The 24,548-nt window shown below is 50.0% G+C and overlaps 1 protein-coding gene across 6 annotated transcripts in view; it reads right to left on the reverse strand.

Moving 5' to 3' along the window:
• Window positions 1–344: 344 nt before the first annotated feature.
• Window positions 345–24,548, reverse strand: part of SAMD4A (sterile alpha motif domain containing 4A) — a gene marked incomplete at its 5' end in the record, with an annotated part of 233,905 nt that continues 209,701 nt past the window's right edge. For 3 of the 6 annotated variants that reach the window (XM_079906296.1, XM_079906293.1, XM_079906298.1), the window contains 5 exons: window positions 9,286–10,122; window positions 10,639–10,722; window positions 18,388–18,514; window positions 19,853–20,054; window positions 24,376–24,494. In XM_079906296.1, coding sequence (XP_079762422.1) covers window positions 10,073–10,122; window positions 10,639–10,722; window positions 18,388–18,514; window positions 19,853–20,054; window positions 24,376–24,494 — 582 coding nt within the window. In that variant the 3' untranslated portion in view covers window positions 9,286–10,072. Of the gene's footprint in view, window positions 4,931–8,169; window positions 9,264–9,285; window positions 10,123–10,638; window positions 10,723–18,387; window positions 18,515–19,852; window positions 20,055–24,375; window positions 24,495–24,548 lie in introns of those variants that run through there. The other 3 variants (XM_079906297.1, XM_079906295.1, XM_079906294.1) reach the window with 2 other exon arrangements.

The following is a 24,548-nucleotide window of genomic DNA, read 5'->3' on the forward strand; positions in this document are numbered from 1 at the left end:
TAAGTAACTTGCTCAAGATCACACAGCCAGAGAAGGCTGGAGCCGAATTCAAACCCAGGTTTGTCTCTCCAACCGTATGCTTAACTGACACATTATGTAGAATTTATATTAATGTATATTATATATCTTACTGGAATTAGAAGTATTAAAATAAGATTCAAGCCATGTGTATTGAAAACCCCAAGGCTCCAAGGAGGCTACTGTTCATGCTGTGGTTAAGGGGTAAAATAGGATTTCAAAGGCACTGAGGGTGGAGAGCAAGCTATAAACAGTACCACCTGCAAGGTTAGTTTTTATTTAGAAACATGCCCCTAAGTCAGGTGATACATTTATTGGTTACTCTGGGCACAGATCAAGCTGCATAAAATTTTACACCTCTCTTCCTACCTTTTTTGTTAAAAAAAAGTAGCTCATGGTTGGAAGACACAGTTTTCATAGAATGGTCAGGGGGGAACAGTTTACAGGGATGTCAGGCTTATTCTTCCTGGCTGGCTTATTTCTAAGATTCAGTTCTTGTTTTCTAATCGATCATATTGACGAAAATGAAAAAAGACACACACCAGTGTTACAAAACCTTGTATTAATCATTTCCCTTCACTTTCAATATAACGTTGATATGAAATATAGCCATGATTCTTAGTTACATGGGAGGAAATGAGTAATAAATACATTGTAGCAAGTTTAAACCACAAGGGTGTTTCACTGGTAACATTTGAAAACTGTACACTTGCAAAGAACAGCTTCTTCAAACATTAGTATATCTGTATATCAGTAAAGCTTTTACATGTAACAAACATGCTATTTCCATATATGACAAATTTAAAAAATATGCATTGCTTGGCAACATGAACTAGGCAAAAATAGTTCTTTGTTCACTAACTTTATACAGGAAAACAGGACGAAAGGCATGCATGTACAATAGGGATGTCTGCATGGGGCATGCAACAAAAGAAAGCTTTTTAAAAGTCAGCTTACATTAGGCATAAATACATGAGGGTTATATATTAATAAGGGAGGAAGTCTTCTGTTTGACATTATTAACATTCCTGTTTTCTTCCTATTCCTCCCAGAGGAATACACATTCACCTTTAAGTAAAGATAAAGGAATTACAAAAAAATAAAACTCACTTTGCAAACATCTCTGATGACTTGTAAAACAAAAAATCAACATTAGTGTTATCACAGCCCCATGTGCAAATTATCCTTCCCCAGGGCCTTCTTGTAACAGGCACACCTGAATGCCTTGGTTAGGCTGTTTCCCTGCACCCAAGCTGGGGCCACCTGCCCAAGACATCCCCAGAGGGCCACCGAGATGGGGGCTGCTTTCTCCTCCCCTCGCTGCCCTTCTGGTTGTGCGCCTATGCGTTCAACCCAGCTCAGCCCCCAGGCCAGGCTCTCAGGGAGATCCCGGTTCCAGAGGGAGAACGTGCATCTACAAACCTTGCACTGGCAGTAGCTACAAGAGGGGCAGAAGAACAGAAGACCCGGAGAAGGCTCCCATTCCGTAAAAGGCAGCCAACGACACCTCAAAAGAAAACCTTGTTTCCCTCAGTGTCTCTTCAAATGAATGGGAGAGGGGGCCCAGCTCTAGCTCCAATCCTGAGTACCAGAAAGGGACCGTCAATACACAGCATTGGAGAGCTTGGTGCAAACAGCCGCCCTCTTCAGGGCATTGATTTTGCTTGCTGGCCCTTGGTTTAAAAAGTGAAACTCAAAAAGCATGTGGAAAACAAAACAAAACATATCAGCAGCAATGTTTCATTTCTTGTACACAGTTCATGTGTGTCTTCCTACTGTTTCTGGTAAGAAACCACTATGAATAAAAAGCACCAATAAAACATCATACATGATAACAATATCGTAGAACACCACTGTCCCTGGGACAATGTAGAGATGTCAAATACACACTGCTTAAATCAGAACTAGGGGAGAAAAAAAACCCATGTAGTGAAATAGATTTTACTCTGAGATTTTTAATGTTTACTATTTACTTAATATAAAACAGTTGCATTTGGGGGTCAATGGGTAAATACAAAAAAAGGCACTGCCGCTTTATTACTCAATATCCGACTTCACAGCCTTCTATGCATGCAACTGTTTGATTTTTTTTTTTTTATAAATAAAGTTCTTTTGCTTTAGGATTTTTAGATTGAGCTGTATACCTGCAGTCAACACAGGACTCAAAACAAGGTGGGGACAGGCGCCTAAAATTTATCAGAACAGTCAACTTAAAAAAAAATTAAAACACTAAGAGCAGAACACAACTAAGTAGATAAATCTATACACAGTCAATGAAAAATAAGCTTTTCTTTTAAAAAAAGAATTATGTTGTTATTAATAACAGACTTTATCATGGTTACCAGCCATAGCAAGTTAATAAGTAACATATCCAAAATAATATCTCTAATAATCAGATAACCATTGTTTCTATATTCAGTGAAGGAATAAATAGAAATTCAGATTTGCAAATACTTTAAGGTCTTCATCCTTTTAAAGGATTCATGCTCATGTGATTGTGTTCACAATCTGTTTTCTGAACAACCCGAGTGTTTATGGATATACGTGTTTTGCAGCAGATCTGAATGCTTTTTAATTTCTCCACAAGATGTGTTACACCATTGTTTTTTTTCTTCCATTAACGTTCTTAGCATCCAAAAAACACCTTCGCAAACCCTCTGGTCTTGCCTTTGGCCTTCAACATCTTTGACTTGTCCTTCCTGGCTCACACGATTGTCCATCCCAACACATTCCCCAAGTAACCCTAAGCTTGCTTAGAAAAGGGGAGTGGAGGATGAATGTTAATGGCACTTGGTTAAAACATATCAACTAAAAAATGCTGCCTCTTTCTGCAAATGAATTTGCATCTTTAGAACATAGTCACCCATGGAGAGCCCCCCTTTTTTATAAAATGCAGTGCAGGATGTTGTGGATTCAATGTTCTTTGCTTGCTAAAGGCTCTCTGTGGTTAAGATGTTCCCACATTTTAGACCTTAAGAAGACTTTGCAAGCTTCACAACATCCAAGGCTGTGTTGGGTGTACGTTTTCAATCTTGAAGGTAGAAGAAAGCTGTTTGGATTTCATTAAGGCCTTTTAAATTGTATTTACTTCATTATTTTAAAACATAACCCCAAGCAAACGCAGTGATTTTCATGGTCTGATCTCTTTAATTTTGACTCTGACTTTGCTAAAAAAACAAACCCCCAAAATGGTACCAGACACCCATTCAATAAACAGGCCTCCTACCATCTCCCTGATCTCGCCTCTGGCTGAGCTGTCGCACCATCATTTACACAACCCAATTTTCCAGCGCAGAGCACAGCTCCTCTTGGATCTCCTCTAATACCCTCTATTGCATCAAATTCCAAACGTAGTCTTTCTTGCCCTTAAGAAATAGAGCTATTACTTTTTGGTAGCGTAGTTTGTTAATCTCTCACCATGTTAAGTAGTAGTTTTGTCTCCCTTCCATGCGGGTGGATAAATCAGCCGACAACACAGCAAATCCCTGACGTACGTGATAGAATCATCATTTCCATCATGAAGTCGACCTTTCTCACATCTTCTTCCACTGCCCACCTGGGACGTCTCCCCGCAGCTCTCTCTGCCACTTGCTGACTGACCGTTTATACACTGTTGCCGGACCTTGCTCTTTTCCTCCTCTTCCTCAGCGGTGAGCGAGCCAAGGGGCTGCAGCCCCCAGGCTGGGGTTCCTGCGAGCAACCCCCCCAAAAGCGGCCTTTTGAGCTTATTATCTGGGTCTTAAGGCCTCTTGCTAGGGAAAAATATCCATCCTTGCCTTTTCTCCTCCAGTGAAACTTGTACCCACGTGTGTGTGTGTGTGTGTGTGTGTGTGTGTGTGGAGCGAGGCCAGGACTGATAGGATGACACCCCATGGTAGGGTGGGGAGAAAGAGGTTCTCCGGGTGAGAAGCAAATCCAGCGTAGAAAGGGCAGCAGGATTCCTTTAGACTCCCTAGGTGACTGCGCGCAATCCCATAACCGATCACATGGTGGCGCCCTGCCCAGTGCTCCGCCCACTCCAGCCACATCCTCAACTCCACCTACACACTTCTCCCACCCACAGGTGGGAGACACAACTCAGGCCTACGTGACAGCTCCGCCTTCCCGAGAAGCAGAGCTTGGCAGCCATTTAAAAAGACAACCCTGCTGCTATTATAAAAATAGAGGAAAAAATGAATCCATAGCAACAAATCCTTTACAAAAACCATAGTATGAAGAAAAGTTCTAGCCCAACTCTTTACACATTATGTACCCTTTAAAATTGTTATGTAAACAATACACAAATCAAAGTTTATCTGAAATTTTGTTGGAGGGAATTTCTCCCTTCCTGCCCCCGTTGTCATGTGGACTTCTTCTGCGGCTGGATTTCAAGCAGGGGCCTCAGGGAATCCAATCAGGGGAGACATAAAAGAGCGAGCCGCCGTTGTGCTTTGGTCGCAGGCATCCGTGCTTTCCTCCCGGGGCCTGACTCTGAAGGCAGGCTTCTGAGAAGGCTCCCAAGGGCTGGGGCTTCTGCCTCCCTCCCAAGTCTCTCATCTCTTTCCAAGCGGTACCCTCTTTATTTTCCCCCTCATTTCCATCCAAGAAGCCACTTGCATTCCCTCCACCCGTTCCCAGTCCTATGTTTCCCTTAGAGATCCCTCCCCATGCCCCACACCAAGCCATCCCACGACAGAAACAAATGACGAAATAACCAGTCCCAGGTCTACTGATATGTTTACAAGGACGACCTACGCTCTCACAAAATCAAAATGGGAGAGGGACCAGGGGAAAAGAAATGGCTGCAAAGTATCTTGGAGGATTCTGTGCAACCCTGAAGATGGCTAACACTGGACCCGCAGCAGTCGATTTCACGGCCAGCGCGGTCACTCTCATCTTCAGCTCTAGATTGTGGAGGTCCGGTCAACCCCGTCTGGGAGAGAAAGGAGGACACAATGGGCACAGGTGAGCAAAGTAATTCCATTCATGCCCACCGATTCCAGCGTCATGCATGTTGGACCTCCCAGTCTCTGAGGACAGATAAGGGTTAAATTCATCCATCCATCCATTCACTCATTCTTCACATACCCACCCACTCAACATAGCTATTTTTGCCAGGAGCCATACTGAGCCTGGAAACCAAGATGAAAAGACCTAATCCTCACACTTGGTCCAAGTATATATATATCCTAGACAGGACACAGACATGTACACTGACAATGACACATGAGGGATGGTTGCTGTAATGGAGTATGTACCAGGCACAGCAGGAACAAGGGGGAAGGAGTGTTTAGGTTGCCCTTGGAAGTCAAGGATGGTTTCACAGAGAAAGAAAATGACTTTGTAGATGGTCTGGTAGGAGAAGAAAAGAGGAGGCAGGAGAGTATTAGGGTGGGGAGGGCATACAGCTCATGTACAGGTGTGATGCTGCTCATCAAATGGTGGGCGGGGGGGCGGGCTGGAGGTTTAGGATGAAGGACAGGAGGAGTGACAGGAGATACGGCAGACAGCCAGCTAGGTTTTGCAATACACATGCAGGTGGACCTGTCCAGCTCATGTCCCTTTCTTTGGGAGCATCTCCCTTTCCCCCTGAGTCCCTGCTGAAAGGCCAGGGATGAGTGGTGGTGACTGTGATCTCTGATCACAGCTGAGCAGACCAGGGGGATGCAACTGACCCAAAGTGATCCAGATCCTCTGTCTCAAGAATCTGATCGGGGGCAGAGACACCAGGGTGAGATTTTTTTTTGGCACCTGGAACTGAAAGATCCAGTGGACATGGAAGAGTGCTGAGGCCACCCAGCATATGCCATGTCGGTGTTACGGAGAATCGGTGAAACCAGGCTATAGAGAAAGTGGGGGACATGCCTGTCAGAGAGGAGAGGCCATGAGTGAGTCAGACCACAGAGGGAGCCAACGGCTGCCCAACCCCTTTTCACACGCGACTGTGGGAGAGTCCCCAGAATCAGACCATAAGGGTCTTGTGTACTATTAACAGGGGCTTGGACATAGGTAATTGGGGATTTATAAGTGGTAGAGTAACCAGATTTGACTTCAGAATGGTTTCTCTGGCATGGCTGGTGGTAGGTGAACCAGTTAAGAGGTCCCTACAATGGTCCATGCTAGAGTTTCTCCAGTGAGCAGAGAGAGGCATGGATTAGTCATAGGAGGTAGAAATGACTATGTTCAGTGACCACTAAATGAAGGCCAGAATGGGATGCAGGATGCCTCCCTGGTTTCGCTGACGTCCACATGTCAGTAGATGTGTCTTGGTCTAAACCTCCGCATCACAAGGCCCGTCTCGCAGAGGTGCGTCTAGATGCAGTGGGCAGAGCTCAGGTGTGAGAGGGGCGTGGCCGACTGTTCCAGGGAAAGCTGGAGGACCTAAGTGATACAGGGGAACACTGAGCCCACTGCAGGGGTCTCCTGGCCGCCTCATGGGTGGTGCCAGGCTGGCATCTTGCCAGCAGGGACTTGGAGGGAGAATGTTTCTTTCATTCAGATTTTTAATGAGATCACTGTCAGTCCACATAAGAAAGAGCACCCTGTTTCTGAGTTTGCCCCTAAGGTAACATTTTGCAGAAGTATAGTATAGTATTACCACCAAGATAGTGACATTGATGTAATCTACCCATCTTACAGGTTTTCCCAGTTTTACTTGTACTCGTGTGTGTGTGTGTGTGTGTGTGTGTATGTGTAAAGTTCTACATGATTTTTTGAGAGATTTTAAAGAAGGGAAGCAAATGGCCCCTGAGAGCATCTGTTGTTTCAGATTATCAATCCTAGAGGTCCCCAGATGTGAACGAATCACCTCTTCCTGCCTTCTATGCACGTCAACCGTAGCCTCTTGAGTGGTGGCCCAGCAGTGGTAACTGGCTGTGGGAGAACAGTGAGTGTGTGTATATGTGCACACACACGTGTGGGTGGGGTGAGGGTGCAGAGGCCACTCCCTCGTCTGGAGAAGCGCAGTGCACACCCTTGCTGGGCCTCAACTCGTCCATTTATTAATGTCAACCTTTCATAGCTGTTGAAGTGAGGAGCTGTAAACAAGAAAATCTCAACTAACCCAGCCCCAAGTTGCATTTTCACAGAATTCTCACCCTATACCTCATCCTCCAAGGGTGATGGTTGGTATTCACCTGCAGGGAAAGGACCAGTAGGTTAAGTCCAGACTCACTATTTACAGTTGTGCGGGTCGTGCACTGCACAACTCAAAGGGGCACCATTCACATGCAACCATCATAGGTTTTATAATTACTATGGCAAATTTCAAATGAAAGGCAGAATAATGTCTTGAGAAAGTGGAACCTTTTCCCGATTTGCACTTATATCGGCTATAAGTGGAGCTTTAAGTCCCAAGAAGGAGTGAGGAGAGAAGGTGGGAAGGAATGACAACGGGCTCAGGTGAAGCACAAACCCCAGAACATCCGAGGATGGACCGTGCATTCCTCTTTATGGTTTGATTCACTATGGATGCCATTCTGCCGGGCGGAGCCTCGCAGACTCATTCTGCTGGTACTGAGTCTCCCTGAACACCTGGGGCCACCAGTCAGGAGCAAGCCCAGCAGAGCCAGATGAAAGCCTTAAATAAAGACTCACAAACCAAGATGGCAGAGGCAACCCACCCCCTGGGCTTCCTCACCGGTTCTGTCGGAGGGGCCTGGGGAGAGAAAAGAAGAGATGGATAGGGAAGGCTAGGATAGGAAGATGGATAGGAAGTAGCTTCGACCAACACCCAGAGGGCAGCAGTTACTGGAGGAGACTGAAAAAGCAGAGATGCCAGCACAAAAGGATGGGCCCCAAGGCTTGGGGCCCGGGGAGCAGCCCCGTTAGAATGGCCATCCTGGGATGTGGTGTCCTAGGAACTTGGACACCTCTCCCCTTCTTTTCCTTTTTTTTTTTTCGGTACGCGGGCCTCTCGCTGTTGTGGCCTCTCCCGTTGCGGAGCACAGGCTCCGGACGCGCAGGCCCAGCGGCCACGGCTCACGGGCCCAGCCACTCCGCGGCATGCGGGACCCTCCCGGACTGGGGCACGAACCCGTGTCCCCTGCATCGGCAGGCGGACTCTCAACCACTGCGCCACCAGGGAAGCCCTCCCCCTCTTTCCTCGAGATACAAGCAGAGGAGCATCTTTTACTACTCTGCTTTCCTCTCCCTGGTCATTCGTCTTCATGTAAGATAACTTCACTCACTGGCAGAAGTTCTGTTCCCAGCAAAGTCATCTCCGTTGGCACCTGGCGGGGGTCGGCCAGCAGAAAGGTGCTGTCACAGTGGGAGGGCACACCGCTGCCACCGCACCCAACTGGGCCACCCTGAACCTAATTTGCATTCCCTGCTCAGGAAACTGCTTATGAGGCTTCCCACCAGAGAGGATTATTGAGAAAAAACACAGCAATAAAAAGGCTTAGGAGATTAACGAGATGAAAACATTAGCAAAAAAACCAGTTCACAGATGTTTCCTGTAAAAATAGAAGAACAGGCTAAAAATGGAGTCTTTCAATGAAGACCTCCCTTTAATAAAGAGCATTTGGCATTACTGCTCTTAATGATGATGATGATGTTAGCACTTAGCAGATTGATAAGAGGTTCCAACACACCAATTACCTGAGATCTGTCAAGCCCGGGGGGAGGTCAGTCCTCCTGGCTGACTCTCACAGGCAATGCAGGACTCAGTGGAGTCGCCCTGCAAGCCAGCGCCTGTCAGGTGTCAGGTGGGAGGGCACCTGGGCTGCCTACAGGGGGCTGAGCCTGGGCTGAAGGCTCAGGTCCGGAGGCCTTCCGTTTAGGACAAAATTGAGATATAATTTGCACACCACAAACGTCACCCTTTTAAAGTGTACAACTCGGTGGTTTTGAGCATGTTCACGAGAGTTGCGCAGCCATCACCACCACCTAATTCCAGGCTATTCTGTCACCCCCGAGAGAAATCTGGTGCCCGTTAGCAGCCACGCTCCATTCCCACCGCCCTCCAAACCCTGGCAGCCACTGATCTGCCTTCTGTCTCTGTAGGTTTGCCTATCCTGGACGTGCCACGTTAAGGGAATCACACACGGTGTGGCGTTTTGTGTCTGGCTTTTTCATCCATTAGCATAATGCTTTCACAGATCAGCCATGTAACAGTACTTCGTTCCTTTCCGAGGCTGAATGGCATTCCACCGTGTGGCTATAGTGCATCTCGTCCATCCATATTCATCTGCCGACGGACCTTTGGGTTGTTTCCCATTACTCGTCAGGGGCTGTCAGGGTGCTGACCCAACCTCCTCGGTTACCTGGAGAAGAGGAGCTGGTGGCACCACACGCGGACGTACCGGGAATGAACCAGTGGTGCCGCAAAGCTTCTAAGATCTGAACTGAATGGCCAAGGGAGAGAGTGGTGTTTGCAAATGGGGTTCCCCGGAACCCCCGCGGGGGGTCACGGAGGGAGCTGTGCACCCCACCGTCTGTCTGCTCAGCAGCCCTGGGAGGCCTTCAGCTAGCTCCCTTCTGGTACGGAGCGGAGGCTTTCTCCAGGCTATGGAGACCCTTGCATGGGTGAGGTCAGGTGGGTGCAGTCCCGGCCTGTACTCTGCTCCACACAGAGCATTTACCTTTGTCCTATTTGGTTTCAGGATAAGCCTGTGTTTGTAGAGACTGAAAATCTAAACACCCCTGGTCAGGAGGACAAAGCTCTCTGGAGCAGTGGCTTATGACCAGCCTTTCTTTCTGCTGTTGCTGGGCTAGCACAAATTGTGCCTCTCCGTGTACCCGTCTCTGGCTCTGCGGTGGGTGAGCACGTCCAGACCGGACAGGGCTGTCGGGAAGGGTCACAGGAGGCCTGTCTCAATCTCCATGACTCACAGCCTCCCTGGAGGTTGGCAGGAAGGGGCGGACGTCTCTCCTCTGTCTGCCAAACATCCCCAGGGCTGGCAGTGAGTCCAGGCCAGAGGAAGGCACCCGTTTAGTACCAGGAGGGCACTGAAGGCCTCCCAGGGCTGTTGTGACGATGCAGGGCTGCAGACCAAACACACAGTGGGACGACCCAGCTGCTTCTGGGAGCTCCTCCAGGGGCTGCAGCCCTGCACACCCCTGGCGCATCCAACTAGACCGTCCCTGTCACGCTGCGAAGGACGCCTTGGACTGCTTGGGGCTCTGGGCGTTGTGGAAGCCATTGGAACAGGGAGATGTAAAAACAAGGAGGGATTTTGGTTTCAGAAATTCTATTTTTAGAGCAAGTTGGGATACGCTTGGACCGGACTGGGGGATCTAGTGCCGAGAAGGAAGGAATCCAGTGCTGTGGGGGAATGTTTCCACTAAAAGCCACGTCTTGTGTTCCTGGCTCCTCCAGCGCCCGCACTGGGCTAGGACAGCTGCGGGGCTGGGACTCCAGTGTGCCCCGGGGGGTGGAGCCTCTGGGGAAAGAGGGCAGCCTCGGTCTCCGGGGGCCCCGAGGCACCTCCCAGAGAAGGAGGAGCAAGGGCGCTGGCGGCCCCCGTGTATGGCGAGGCTTGACGAGGGTCCGACAGCGCGCTGCAGCCACTCTCCCTCTCCCTCCCTGTCCCCTGCCTCCTCGGCCTGTGCCCTTCCCTCTCTCCCGAGCTGTGGAGGATGGCACGTGGCTGGGGGTTCTCCCAGGCGTGCAGTGCCATGCGGGGAGGATGCACTCACCTCCCAGGGCGTGCTCGGTCATACTGAGGCACAAGGACTCCAGCCTGTTGTTGATGTCAGGTTCAGTCACGGGAAGCTGGAATTCTGCAAGGGACAAAGGGTTCCACTGGTGACAGGGGCTCTGAGAGCAAGGAGGAAGTAGGCATGGTGTCACTGGCTCCACCTGCCAGGGTGAGGGTTTGGAGTGCCTCCCTGGGAGGACTCGGGGGACGGGAGAGACCAACAGGGCCGGCGTGGAGGGTGAGCTGGACTCGGGTTCAACCAACCTCTGAGTCTGTTAGACGCACTGAGGCCACTGCAGCTGGAAAAAAATTGGTGCCTAAAAATAGCTGTCATGGTCACAGTCTGCCAGGCCTCTGCTCAGACCCCTCCAGCGGCTTCCCATCGGAGTAAAAGCCAACCCCTTGCCACGGCCTGCAAGGCCCCGAAGACCTGGCCTCTCGTTACCTCTCTGCCTTCGTACAGCAACCCCTTCCTTCACTCCCCACCAGGCCCTTTTCTACCCCAGGGCCTTTGCACTGCTGTTCCCTCTGCCCAGAATGCTGGTCCCTGGACATTTCCATGGCTCACTCTCTGCCTGCTGTCACGTCTCTGGCTCTACCGTCTCCTTGGAAAGGACTTTCTGTTCATTGTATGTGAACAGAATTTTTCCACCCCATCCCTTTTCTCTGCTTTATTTTTCTTCATCGCCATCACCAACGCCTGACATGTGTGTATTTGTCACCTCCTCCCAGTTGAGTGTTTGCTTCATTGGAGCAGGACTTGGCTTTGCTCCCTGTGCCTAGAACTGGGGCCTGATGCATTTCTGCTTCATTACAAGGAGCAGGAAACGGAAACCACAGCCTGGCAAGAGCCTCTTCTGAGTCCAAGACCCTGCTGGGTGTCCAGTTCTCAAGTGGGGCTCCCAGAGGCTAAGTGACTTGTCAAGGCTAGCCAGCCGACACGGAGCTGGGACAGGAAGCCACATGGGTCTCACCCAGAGCTGCTGCTCCACTGCACACTGCATGCCTGCCATGCCTGTCAACACTCTCCAACTCCAAGCGCTGGGAAGCAAGGGCTGAGACGTCTGTTCTGAGGGTTCCCGCTACCCAGGACAATACTGTGCATTCTAACCACAAAGCCCCCTCTACCATGTGGACCCTCCCTATCTCTCCTCCAAGGGGGAGGCACCCCTGAGCCTCCTCTGTCGTGCTAGGGCTCACCGTCAGCACCTCCCCCAACCTCCCTATCCTGTGGAACCCTTGAACATCCTTAACTAGTTTGGAAGTGCCTTGCAGACAGCGACGATGCTCTCAGATTTCTCTGACTCTCCCATGATACCCAGCCATGGCCTTCTGCACACCTCATTACCTGTCTATGGAGTGATGAAAAAGATGGAAATAGAAGGAAACGGACAGCTACTGTGAAACTCGGACAGAGCTGTGAAATCCTATGGGGGGAGGGCAGAAAAAATCAGCAGTGGGATATGTTCTGAGTGCCTGGGGGAGTCTCAGCGTTGCCACTGCCTTCCTGTGTGACCCTGGGAAGCTGTTCCCTTCTTTGGGCCTTAGCTCTTCTATCTGTAAAGTGGGGAAAGGATCCTGAGGCCCAAACTGCAGGCCATTTCCTGGCTCCTTCGCATCTCCACTAGGGGGCGCTTGGGGCCGGAGCGGGGAGGGAATGAAAAATGAGGTTGATGGTTTGGTGGGAGGGGAAGTTGAAACGAATGGCTAAACCAAAGTATTTGTTTTCCTCGAGGAGCTATATATTTCAGCCTTCCCTGCAATCTGTGTTCCCCATTACCAGCTAATTCAGAGGCAGATGTCGTTTCCGTTATTTAAAATTCTCAAAGAGAAGGTTGGCAAAAGCGATCGATATGAACGCTGGGGAGCAGATAAGGTTCTTTCTGACACCAGTTCCAGCATCGATGGGTCTGAAAGACAACTGTGCCAGTTCATGAGCAGACAGAGGACAACTGGGCTTCTAGGGAAGCTGGTTTCCCCACACCCCCATCCACCACTGCTCTGAGTAGGGTCGGGCAATTAAACAACCCAGAGGGAAGAGTATTTTAGTATTTTCATCCATTCATGTGAAAATCATATGCATGCAAAAATTAGCAGCCTTCAGGGTGTGAAATTTATAAAATAGAAACACAATTTTATATATAGCCAGTTAGCAAATAAAAAAAAAAAAACCCCAGCAGTTACAGCCATCCATATGCTCATTGTAAAATTTAGTTTACTCTCTAGCACTCCCCTTTAAACAAACACTGTGGAGAGATTTGGATAAATAAAGATGCTCGACATTTGGAGAGAAGTGTTTCAGCTGCAGGATTTCTTGCCAACACGCAGCAAAATGGCATTTTCCAAGCCTGGGATTGCGTGTTCCAAAAAAAGGGGGGCTGAGAAATGTGGGGCTCTCTGCTCCAGAATCTCCAAACCCTAGTGGCTGCTCTTTTAGGTTGAAAGTCGGCAGGCTTGCTTTTTATCCTCCAGCTCTTCCCTCTGTTGCACGGGGGAGTCGTGACTCCTAACCACTCTCAGAGCAGCTTTGAAAAATTCTAAGTCTTGGGAGAAGCCCGTATGTTCACACTCCAGAGTTTCCTAATAGTGTGACTTTTTAATTGTGTATTTGATAAAAACAGATCCGTGGCATCTCCCTGCACACAGGAGACAGAGGGAGACCAGACGGGTGAAGAGCAGCTTCCATCTCGGCTGGAAGCCCTCAGCCACGGGTGGCTTGGTGGGCAGAGCTCTCCATGCCCCGACTAAGCGTGTGGGCAGCTCCTGCCCACAGGTCCACTTGGACCACAGACCAACTCTTGTCCTTGCTTCTGCTCAGCCTGGGGGCTCATTGCGTTTATCCTGGGCCCCCAGCTGTAACAGACCAGGCAGGTGTAGTTTCGAGTCTTCGGGAGGGCAAAAAGGATAGACTCCGAGCCTTCGGTCCTGTTGCCCGAGCAGGCCTGTTTCCTTAGCTCAGATGGCATCTCTGAGTACGAGGGAGTCTTCCCCTCCCCATCAGACCCTTCCAGTATTTAGGATGTATTTGAGGATCCCCAGTTCTAGGATGTCCAAAGTCTAGGCTGATGTGGGACTTTCAAATTGTGCCTTTTCAGAAGTCCCACAAGAACAGGGACTGCTGTTCAGGCCCAGGGTCAAGAGGATTCTGGAAGGAAGCAGCGCCCATCCCTAATGAGGTGTTGCTGCAGGGTCCACCTGGCCTGAAGTGTCCTTCTGCCTCTCTCTCCAAGTCCCTGAGGCTGAGGTAAAGAGGCCAATGTTTTTAGGACTTTAGAGTAAGCAGCAGGTTGGGGCATTCTAGGAAAAACCTTGAGAATTCCACTTTGCCAATGACAGCTGAGGCCACCCTGCTGAGTAAACCAGGAGGGCTTTGAGTCTGGTTGAGTGAGAAATGGGTTGCTGGAAGGCAAGAAATGAGGAAAGTCAGTCTCTTGAGGAAGGGGCAGGGAATGCAGAAGTGGGAGCTACACAACAGTGATGAGGGGAGGAAGGAAGATAAAGGGAAGGCAGGAACCAAGAGGAAAGGGGGAGAATGGTGTCAAAAGGAAAAGAGATCAGTGCCGGCAGGGAAATGGGCCAATGAGGCCGTGCAGAGCTGGTAGTGGGGGGCAGGTGGCAGGGAACACAGGTACGCAGTCGCTCCCTGAATCTGCTGTGGGGAACAGAGCTCTTCTCTGGGGACCTGACTCCTAGACCTGCAGAACTAAGTGCTGCGGAAATCCTATGGGACCCACGTTTTCACAAAAAATGATGAGTAGACTATGGTACACGACACTATTGTACCATCTTGCCTCAAGTTGGTCTCTCTGAATTTGGCTCTCAGAAGCAGTGGGGCACAGACCCAGCTGGGTTCTTGGCTGTGATAGAACTGATTCATTTGCCAACCTCCCTGCCCATCCTCTGTCAGTCCTGAGCAGGGCTGTTTGCCTTGGATTACTAGAAGGAGGGAGCAAATGTTGATCAGGTACTCTAAGTGGGTCCCTGCTCTGGCCTCTGCTTCTGCAGGGCAGCCCCTTCCATCCCCTCAGCGGAGCCAGTGCACTGACGGCACTCCCCCTCTCCCCTCTCTTTCTAAAGGCAGTTCTCTGGAAGCAGTCTGAAGCTCACTCACACTAAGGAGAAAGGAATGATAACAGCTTTGTGCACTATGCTCCCAGGTATTCTAATGATGGAAGGATTCCAGTCATGAGCCGCTGCATAGGGGAGGTTTGCGATGGAGAACAGATATGTCACATCATGAAATGCTGCCAGGTAAGGCACAGCTTTACCCATCTCACATCTGGGTGGTCCAGCACCAAAGGTAGTTTGCACATGGTTTTGTGCAAGGGAAGGATGAGGTCCCCTGTGAGGCTGCCCCGTCTACCTTTCTCCATGCTTTTCCTTTGAAGTCAGCTGCTGGCCCCCTCTGCCCTTTCCCGTCAGCCCTCTAGGTGGCGAGGAGCTTCCGTGGCCTCCTAGTGTCACGCCAGGGCTGCTCTGAGATCCTCTCTGATCCCAAGGGTGGCGGAGCCCGGGTCAGCAGGGTCTGCTTCCAAGATAAGGTGTCATTCTGCGAGCAGTTTCCAAACTAATTTTCCAGTTGGGAAAACACCCTACCTCTCGGAGAAACATGACCCCTCTCGCCAGGCACCACCCTGATTTTGAGCTCGTCACCCCCCGGTGATGGTATCAGACCCTGTCCTCCTCTCTGGGAGGACCAGCTTCATGTTTCTTACTCATCCCACAGGCCAGCAAGAGGCAACAATCACCGATGGCTCTCCTGGCTTGTCCTGGGAAACATTTTAAATCTGTCCACATGGGAATGAAGTGGAGAACCACCCCTCCTGCCCTGGCCTCCAAGGGGCCCACGGATTCTGTAGGTCCAGGAAAGAAAGAAGTGTCTCGCAAATTCAAGCAAGGTGACTGATGAATTGATACACAACTTGGAGGCTGGTTCTAGCCCCCAGGCTTTTCTTTATTCTTTGGAGACATTCCATCATCTTGATGGGATTATTTTAAGTTTACAGAATCCAAACTTCCTTAGAATGTAGTGTAGTCTTCAAGATTTGCTCAGATGGGTCAAAATGGGTGCTTTGAAGACATCCAATGGCCAGGAGGAAACCACTATGTTGGAATGTAGCACAGTTTTCTGAGTATTCAATTTTGGGTTGGTCGCACATCTCTATTCCACTTTGCGTTCACAATTACTACTGCTTGTGTAAAGATGAAAGCCGCTTTCTGCCGTCCTGATATCTGCCTACCTGATGTGAGGCTTATGGTCTAGTCCCAGCCCCTGGCCCTCAGGACCTAGATGCAAAGGCTGAGGAGGAACTTTCTGCGCCCATGGGGGGACTTTCTGCAGCCTGCTTTCCCTTTAGCCAGGGATCCTGGGTCACAGCTGTGCCCTGCCTCGCCCTTCATGGCCATGTCTCAGGAAGAGCCACCCCACATGGGCCAAGGGTGCCGGGCAGGACTTAGGAGTGGCTTCTGCTGAGCCCTAACCAGGGTATTTGCAGTCAGGAAATACGGAGCAGTCCTGTCCCCGGGCCGTGGTTACCAGAAATGCCTTGCCTCATCAGGGCCTTGCTGGAAGTGGGTTTGTCATGTTCGGGTGAGAGGTTAATTAAAACAACAACAATAACCCAAGGGTTCTAAGTCCAGTATGTGAAGAACATTATTGAGAGACTTGCAGATAACTACCAGGAAAACTGAAAACAGCTGGAAGTGCTGCTTCTGGAGATGGGACTCTGGGCTGGGAGGGGAGGGCAGGGGGAGTCATTTTCTCTTACAAGCTGTTTGGTAGTATTTGATTCTTTAACTACGGGAACAAGAGGCTTCACGGGAAGAGGGTGGAGACAATGTTAGGGTCATAGCTGACCTGAGCATAAGCCAACTGTTCAGCGTTGCTGTATAAGAGCAGAGGGGAAACATAGTGCAGGTGGAGGATTCAGATCAACAGACCCAAACGGTTCTTCTCCCAGGGATGGCCCAGCTCTTCCTGGTGGGCCTGGTCTGCCCAATTAAGATGGGGGACAAAGAGGGTGACTGAGGACTTGGAAGAGAGCTGCAGGGAGGAAAAAAGAGGTAGGAAAGAATGGAGAAGTCTACAAGTATGTTAGGATTGGAAGAGAGCGGTCGGCTACGCGAGGGCTCCCGTGAGGTTGCACGGTGGCTGGGCTGCAGTCCTGGGGCTGAGGTCAGGGTGAACTATTCATTGAAGGTGAAAGGTCTCGTGCCCAGGATGTCTTCAAATCTTGTCCAGGTTCTCTTTCTACTGGGAATGGATTATACATAATTCTACATGAAAACAGAGGCTGGGACTAAATGACCCAGGGAGAAGGCCTTCACAACCCCCAAAATTTTATTAAGTATTTCTTCCTGGGAAGAAAAATAGCAAGTATCAAAATGAAGAAAAGGAGCTTTAAAACCAAAGTGCCTCTCCCGTTAGGGAGCACAGGCTCTGGATGCGCAGGCTCAGCGGCCATGGCTCACGGGCCCAGCCGCTCCGCGGCATGTGGGATCTTCCCGGACTGGGGCACGAACCCGTGTCCCCTGCATTAGCAGGCGGACTCTCAACCATTGCGCCACCAGGGAAGCCCATCAAGAAGCAATTTTAAACCAGCGTCTGGACTCTGTGGACGTCCCGTCCTTTCCTGACATACGTTATGCCCTGGTGGCTCCCACCCTTCTCCTCGGGGGCCTCTCCTCCTCCAGCCTGCCTTCCCTTCACTCCTCCATGCTTAGCCCTGTCTGACGCCCCTGCTCAAAATCGTTTATCGATTCCTCACTGAGAGCAGCTGGAGTCTGAGCTCCTCGGCCTTGGATTCAGCGTCCCACCTTTGGCTGCAGTCTTTCCAGCTCCCTTGGTCTACCTGCCGCTACTTCAGCCTGACCCCTCTGCCGAGCCGCCGTGGGACTCGATACCCTTGCAGTCTTGCTCTCTTAGCTCCTTCTGCTTGCAACTCCACCCTCCTCTTTCCACCTCTTCACCCTCTGCTCCCTGAAGCTCACCTATGACTCTGAGAAGCTTCTTTGCCCACCCAGGCCACAGTGACATTTCCCCTCAAACTCCTGTAAGACATGGTACAGAGCATGTCTACCCAGGGTGAGGACCTTCTTCCAGGTGCGACCCATGTAGTAATTGCTTGCGGGGCTTTGCATTACTCATGGAGTCTAAGAGGTCACTGTCTGCACAGAAGAAGGTGCAGGCATCTGTTGGCTGTATGTAATTCTGGCTACTCTGAGGAGGCGTGGTCAAAGGTGAAATTGACATGAGGTGCACCAAGCTGCTCTTTACCCAAGTAAAGGGAAGATGGCTGGATCAGCGGTCACGTGTGCAAGGAACTCCCAAACCAGGGGGAGGTCTCTCAGCATCTGCACTGTCAAGTTTTCTTTCTCTGTCTCACTATCTACACATTCCCCCACGTATATACCAACGACACACACACTACACGTGAAACCCCTCCCAACTCCGCCCTGAAAACCCCCCAGTAATATCCCTGGGTTCATCAATCCAGAAATATAACTAGGATCAAAAATACCCCCAACAGATCACAACCAACTCAAGCTCCGTGTGCTGGCTCCCAGCCAACCAGCCGCTATTCATGCTGGCAAGACACGGTTTAAAAAAGGAAAGGCTTCTATAAGCTCAAAAGAATGCATGGTGACAGTTGAGGCTAAGCACTTTCTGCCTGGGTTCACTGGGGCATCTATTTTGGTGACCTGGCCTCCCCGAGAGGAGAGCGAAGGATGGAGGGCTGGGCCCTACCTGGCTGTTGGAACATCAGCATATTCTGCGGTGAAGTGTGCACGGGCAGCGAGCGGGTCCTTTGGACTGAGCTGTGGGTGCGGCTTGGCATGCTGTTGCTGCCCCCGGGGTTGGCGAACCAGAGGTTCTAGGGAGAAACACGAAAGCAGAACCCATTACTCCGGACACCTGGGGGGGCCCACAGCCAGAATCCAGGAGGCAAGTACCCTGGGAGGACTCTCTGCTAACTTCTGGGAAAGGGCTTATAGGCCAGCGCGATCCATCTGCTTATTCAGAGAGAGGGGCTTTAGATTCCGTTCAGTCCCCCGCTTCCCCCCCACCCCACCCCCGGCGAAACGTCCTTAGCCTCAGGCTCCTCTCTAAGCCTCAACTTAATCTGGACACCAATCTCCCTTGCTAGCTCCAAAACTCTTTTTATCCCTTCTGTTGCCTTTGCTTTTCCTATCACTTTTCTAGGAAATGGGGGGAGTTCTATAAATGTCTGCAACGAAGAGCACAAACTATTTCAGGGCTCTCAGTTGATTTTCTCTCTGAGATTCTTACAATTTACTACAAAGCAAGGAGGAGAAAAAAGAACCTCTCAGCTGGCAAAGAGCTGGCACAAGTCAGCTTGTGTGTTTATTATTACGCGGGTGTCCTAGCAGTGAGTTCCTCTTGGGCCCATCTGGGGGCTTCCCACAATGGTCAGAGAGTGGGGCTTTTTCCTACCCTGTGCTGTTTCCCTGGGGGGAGTGAATCCTGCCTGTCTTGCCAGGAACTGTTTCCTGTTTTGTAAATCAAGCTCTCATCCCTTAGTTTCTCATGACAACCCAGAACCTCAGACTCACTTGGTGTCCCTCTAACCCCAGCCCCGACCTGCAGAGTCCCCACAGAGCAGGGGCTACACAGGTGGGAGGCGCTGGGTGGGAGGGTGGGAGTACTGGGACGAGGACCCAGGGGACAGAGGTTGTGGCTCTATATCCCATGGCGAGAATCTCTGGGCAGCCTGGCCTTGACCGCCTGAGAATGTTTCAATTCTCCCTGTGACAGCCTTTCTCAGGCTCCTTCCTGTGGGTTCTCCACCACAGCTGGGACCATGACAAAGGAGCTATTTGCCTCAGATAAAAAGGCTAAGAAGCCCTCAGATGCTCTGGAAGCCAAATTTGGAAGGCAGTGGGATCTGCTGGGGCAGGTCAAGGATCAAGGCAAAGAAGAAACAGGTCTTGCATTTCTTCCTAAAGGCCCCCTGTGTGCAGGGCCCCCAAGGTTAAAGCGGTCGTGGGGCAGCCTAAACAAAATCCCCACAAAGCCAGTTGCTGCCGTGGCCTCGCTTTGTCTTCCTGAGAAACAGTGCAAACAACCTCCGAGCCACAGGGACAACTGTCCTCAGTCTAGCCCCCCCGGGCCTCTCCTCTCGCCTTGGGGTTGTCTGAGCCTCAGGCCCTGAGCTGGGCCTGCCCACCCTCCTCCCCGGGGCCGAGCAGACCTGTCTTCCTTGTTTCATGATGGTGGGGTTGGCTGCGGTGTTGCGCTGGGTGGAGCTGACGAATCCGCTGGTGCCCAGGAGGCCAAGGCGGGCGGAAGGGACGTTCCGGGAGGGGATCTGGTACTGGCGTGGGTTCCGCCTGCCCATGCCACCGCCCACAGAGCCAGCCGTCGGGAGGGAGTTGGACTGCCCGAAGCCGCGGCTGTGAGAGCCAAGAGGGAAGAACAGAGGCCATCAGTCCCCCTCAGCCCTTCCCAACCCCCGGGCTGCCAGCAGGATGCCTCCTTGGGGTCTGCTCACATTTTGACCGTTATGAGGTCTACGGGGGTCAGGGTTCTATGACTAAATGACAGCTAACATCTGAGAGCTAACATCACGTGCACCGCCCTGGGACTTTGATGTTGATTCTTCAATCCTCACGACAATCCTATGAAGTAGGCACTCTATCTCCATTTACAGCTGGAGAAGTAAAACAGAGAGCTTAATAATTTCTCAAAGGTCACACAGCCATTGGGGGGCAGTGCTGGACTATGAGCCCAGAAGGTTAACCCGTGTGCTCTACAGCCTTCTTCCACTGTGTCACGGGCCCTGAGCACTCACGTTCCTGTCAAGGGGCCACACGGTAAGAAAGCGGCAGAGCCAGGATCTGTGCCCCTTCCTTCAGACCACAGTCCGGTTCTGATGTCTGTCTGTACAGCAGACTTGGAAGGAGTGGCCTCTGAGCCCCACTAGGACGTAAGCTCCATGAGAAAAAAGATGGTGTCTGTCCTCATCAACCCTGCAGGTCCCTCCTGCCTGGATCAGCTCCTGGCGGTAAACGCAGGCTGAGTGAACGAATGAATGAGTCTCTGGCATTATAATCACCTCTCCAAATGGGAGAGCTGACCCCACGTCTGGGGCTCTGACTCCAGGTGAAGAGGAGGGATATGAGAATGAAGATGATGATGTTTGCAATCGCTCTGGACCTAGGACACCGACTGTTCCCCACTCCTCAGGCCCTCCCCAGAGAAAGACCCAGAGGTCACAGGCTTCGCCTGGGTCCACGCAGGGAGGCAGCCGCGGACCCGTGGCATCATGCTCGGACACCGTGCTCCCATTGGTCTGGTGACCTCAGTGCTGAAGAACTCATCCTCTCCAGCAGGCCTCAAGTTCTGGGAGGGTGCACGGCAGCCAGCAGGGTTTCAGGAACCAGCACATTCTTTCCAAGAAGAGTCAGCTTTAGTCATTCACTGATGTTTCAGTCAAAATGCTTTACCTCCGATGGCCACAAGATGGAATAGACTTGCTTTCCCAGCCAGGGGAGGTTTGTACCAAGCCTGTGCGGAGACTCCAGGAGGCAGAGCTGACGTAGTTTAACCAGATGATGGGGAGGGGAGGTGCTGCAAAACAGTTATTTCCTGAGGGAGAGGTGTGTGTGTGTGTGTGTGTGTGTGTGTGTGTGTGTGTGTGTGTGTGTGTGTGTGTGTGTGTGTGTGTGTGTGTGTGTGTGGTTGGGTGGAGCATCTAAGTCATCAGCACAGTTGATCTCAGAAAGTGTTTCTTCCTTAGAATTCCTAAATTTCCTGGGGGGGCGCGCGGCGGGAGCAGGGAAGAGAATGCCACGGTGAGCTGGTGCCAACTGATTTCTGGGCTGTGTTTTTCCACTTCTAGGCTTTTGTGACCCAAAAGAATGGTTCCCAATTCCAGTCAGAGGCTCATGTACACGTGGTGAGAAGGACACTCACGGGTTCTAGGTCTCTTGGTTTATCTCATTCTTTCTCCCATTCTCTCCCTTTCTTCCTTCTTTTACTAAGGTTTAAAATGTTTGGTTTGAAAGAAGAAATTCAGGCCCAGAGGAGCAGAAGTAATCTCAAGTGATGGAAGAGACCTCCTCTGGGGTATGGACAACATGTGACAGGTGGAGACAAGGATCAAGTGGCTGTTTTGAGGGGTGGGGGGTTGTTTTTGTTTTTTAAACTATGAAAACTAGTCCTTTGGTTTTTGGAGCCAGAATTTTGGCCACCTGGTATGATGATTTAGTATTCTCCTAAGATTTTTCCTTATTTAGTGCAGACAGCTTTTTGCTCATCTTCCTTTTTGGTTGGATTTTTAAAAAGTTATTTCATATGCAAAACAGAGCAGTCAGCGAGTGATCCTAAAATGATTTGTGCTTCCAGGCAGGCAAGACTATATTCTTAAGCAATATAATGTAGCCAGAGGATTCTGTAATGGGACATTTAGTCACGGGAGAAACGTGGACTCCTAAAGTTAGCATTCACAGAGCTGGTAGAGCCCAGAACATTCTGGGGATAGGCTGGATGGAGGGGAGAATTTGGTTAGGCCGTCGAATGACGGTGGACCTCACCGTGGTGTCCTAAACTTGGTTATTACAAAGTTAGGCTTATTGAGGCTTGCCGCTGCTGGTAACCAGAGTGAAAGCTTAAGTCACTTCAGATCACTAGGCTTAATGAAATAATCATTCTTTCTCGGGAGAGAACAAAGTGACAAACGTCAGTTTCCATTTCTCATTCTCTTGCTCTGCCCATCTGTGTCTTTCTGTGCTTTCCTACATCTAACCAACTGAGTTCATTTCCTTGAAATGACTGATAAAATAACATTAATAAGAACCAATTAATTTGGGATTTGTGATAATTCAAGGAGGGGCTGGGCTGCAGTTACCTTTGTATTATGGGAGAAACAGGTCTTCAAAGCAAATTAATAGCATAAAAAGATCCCAGAGGTAATATTTATGAGAATGAATTATTTTCTGGAGCTTCAGCAACTTCCAGTTGAACATCCATAACTGATGACTGCATTCATCCTGATCTAATCAATAAAAGGAGGACCAATCTGGCAAACCTTGGGTTAGCCCAATTCAAGCGTCAGTTGATAACACTGTAGAGGAGTCAAGGTTAAGGGGAACAGTGATGTGGACCAAGGACAGAGCAGGGCAGACGGAAGCAGCGGATGGCACTTCGGGGAGGAAGACAAAAGAGCTTGAAAGCTCTGTTTTCATCTTCAACTTCTGAATTCCTTCTTCCTCTTGGAACTTGTCTCCCAAGGGCCTGGTGTTACAAGAGGGGTCCGGATCTTCCTCCCCTTTCTTGGGGGTCGAGAAGAGGGAGAGCCTGGGAAGGGGGCAGCCCCAGGGAAGAAGGCTAAGGAGCAGGCCTCGCCTTTCATCTGGGCCCCCAGGAATCCTCAGGGTGCACAGGTGGTCCGCCCAACCCTCCAGGGAGGCTTGGGGCCAAGGAGCTGGCAATAGAGTATTGTTTTGTCTGACTCTCTTTTCTGCACATCATCCGGGGACCAGGAGAGCTGCCCGGCAACCGCAGTGGTTAAGAGCACTGACTCTGGAGCTGACGCTGGCCTGCCTGGTCCAAATCCCGGATGCCACTGCCTCCCAACTCTTCTGTAAATTGGGGTTGATAATAGCACCTCTACCTCATATGGCTGTTGCAAGGATTAAATGTATTAATATTCTTAAGTGCTTGGATACCCACTTGGCACAAAGTACATGCTAAATGTTTGTTTAATAAATAACTGTGTTATATATGCTGGAATATGATAACACTTCAATTTTTACATTAATCTTCAATGAAGACTTTTCACAAGTTCCAACTGGCCTTATCTCCCTGAAGTAATTTATAAAACAGTGATGTTTCAAGGCACACTTATGCAAATAAATGCCCAACCTTTTAACACAGACAGAGCTTCTACATATGCACTGAGAAATGAGTTCAGAACTTGCTAGGTGCAAGCGAAAAAAATGAGTATTTATCTGCTCATGTTGAAAAAAGTAAAACAGAATGTTGATTTTTCAGCATATCTGCATCATCGTCATTCCCTTGTCTCCCCAAAACTCCCTGTCATTGTTCAAGGCTTCCCTCTACCCCTCCCCGTGATTCCTCCCCCAGATTGTCACTGTAATTCACCTTTAATATGCAATTAGATTCCTCAACTTAAAACCAGATTAAGGTAATGGGTTCTAAAGTACAACGAGGCTTATTTTTAACGACATCCAAGAAGCTGAAGTACTATGAAAAATCAAGAATGGCACTGCTCCACTCTTAGATTGCAGCTCAGACCAAAATAGACTAGCACTGGGCTCTTCACCCTGCCACCAACTATAATTAGCTTGTCTGCAGCCAGAAGGGAGAAAAAATTACACTACCACTTAAGGTGTGGAGAGAACAACCCGTTTTTGTCCTTTCAGAGCCCCCTGTTGTGGGTAAACCACCAAGTGTTTTGTGGGCGTTCGTTAGCTCGTACCCACTCCCCACTCGATGCCCATCCAGACCAATGCTGTCATTTTGACCATGTCAGTTGAGTTCCCCAAGATCACATTCAGCTCTTCCTCTGGGAATTCTTTCCCTCTACAGCTTTTTCCCAACCCCACCTGTTTAAGGAATGTGATCTGGACTTGTCATAGGGCGCCCTGATAAACGAGGAATGATGCCCTGTGTAGTCCTGCCCCTGGAACCTAAGCAGACAGTGAGGTACTGGAACCACCATGCAGTACAAAGACTGAAATCCCAACATACTTTCTTTGCTGTCGATATCCTGATATGTCTAGAAGGGTTTTCCGAGGGAAAGACCGAAAGAGCTTCTGCACCTGCTGTTTCCATGACAACAATCGTTTTTTCTGTGTCTCTGTAAATGCCTGCAAAACAAACAGGACTTTTTAATGGGTGACGCAGCCTGGCATTAGAGGGAG

Source organism: Stenella coeruleoalba (assembly GCF_951394435.1).
Source record: "Stenella coeruleoalba genome assembly, chromosome: 2".
Classification (NCBI taxonomy): domain Eukaryota; kingdom Metazoa; phylum Chordata; class Mammalia; order Artiodactyla; family Delphinidae; genus Stenella; species Stenella coeruleoalba.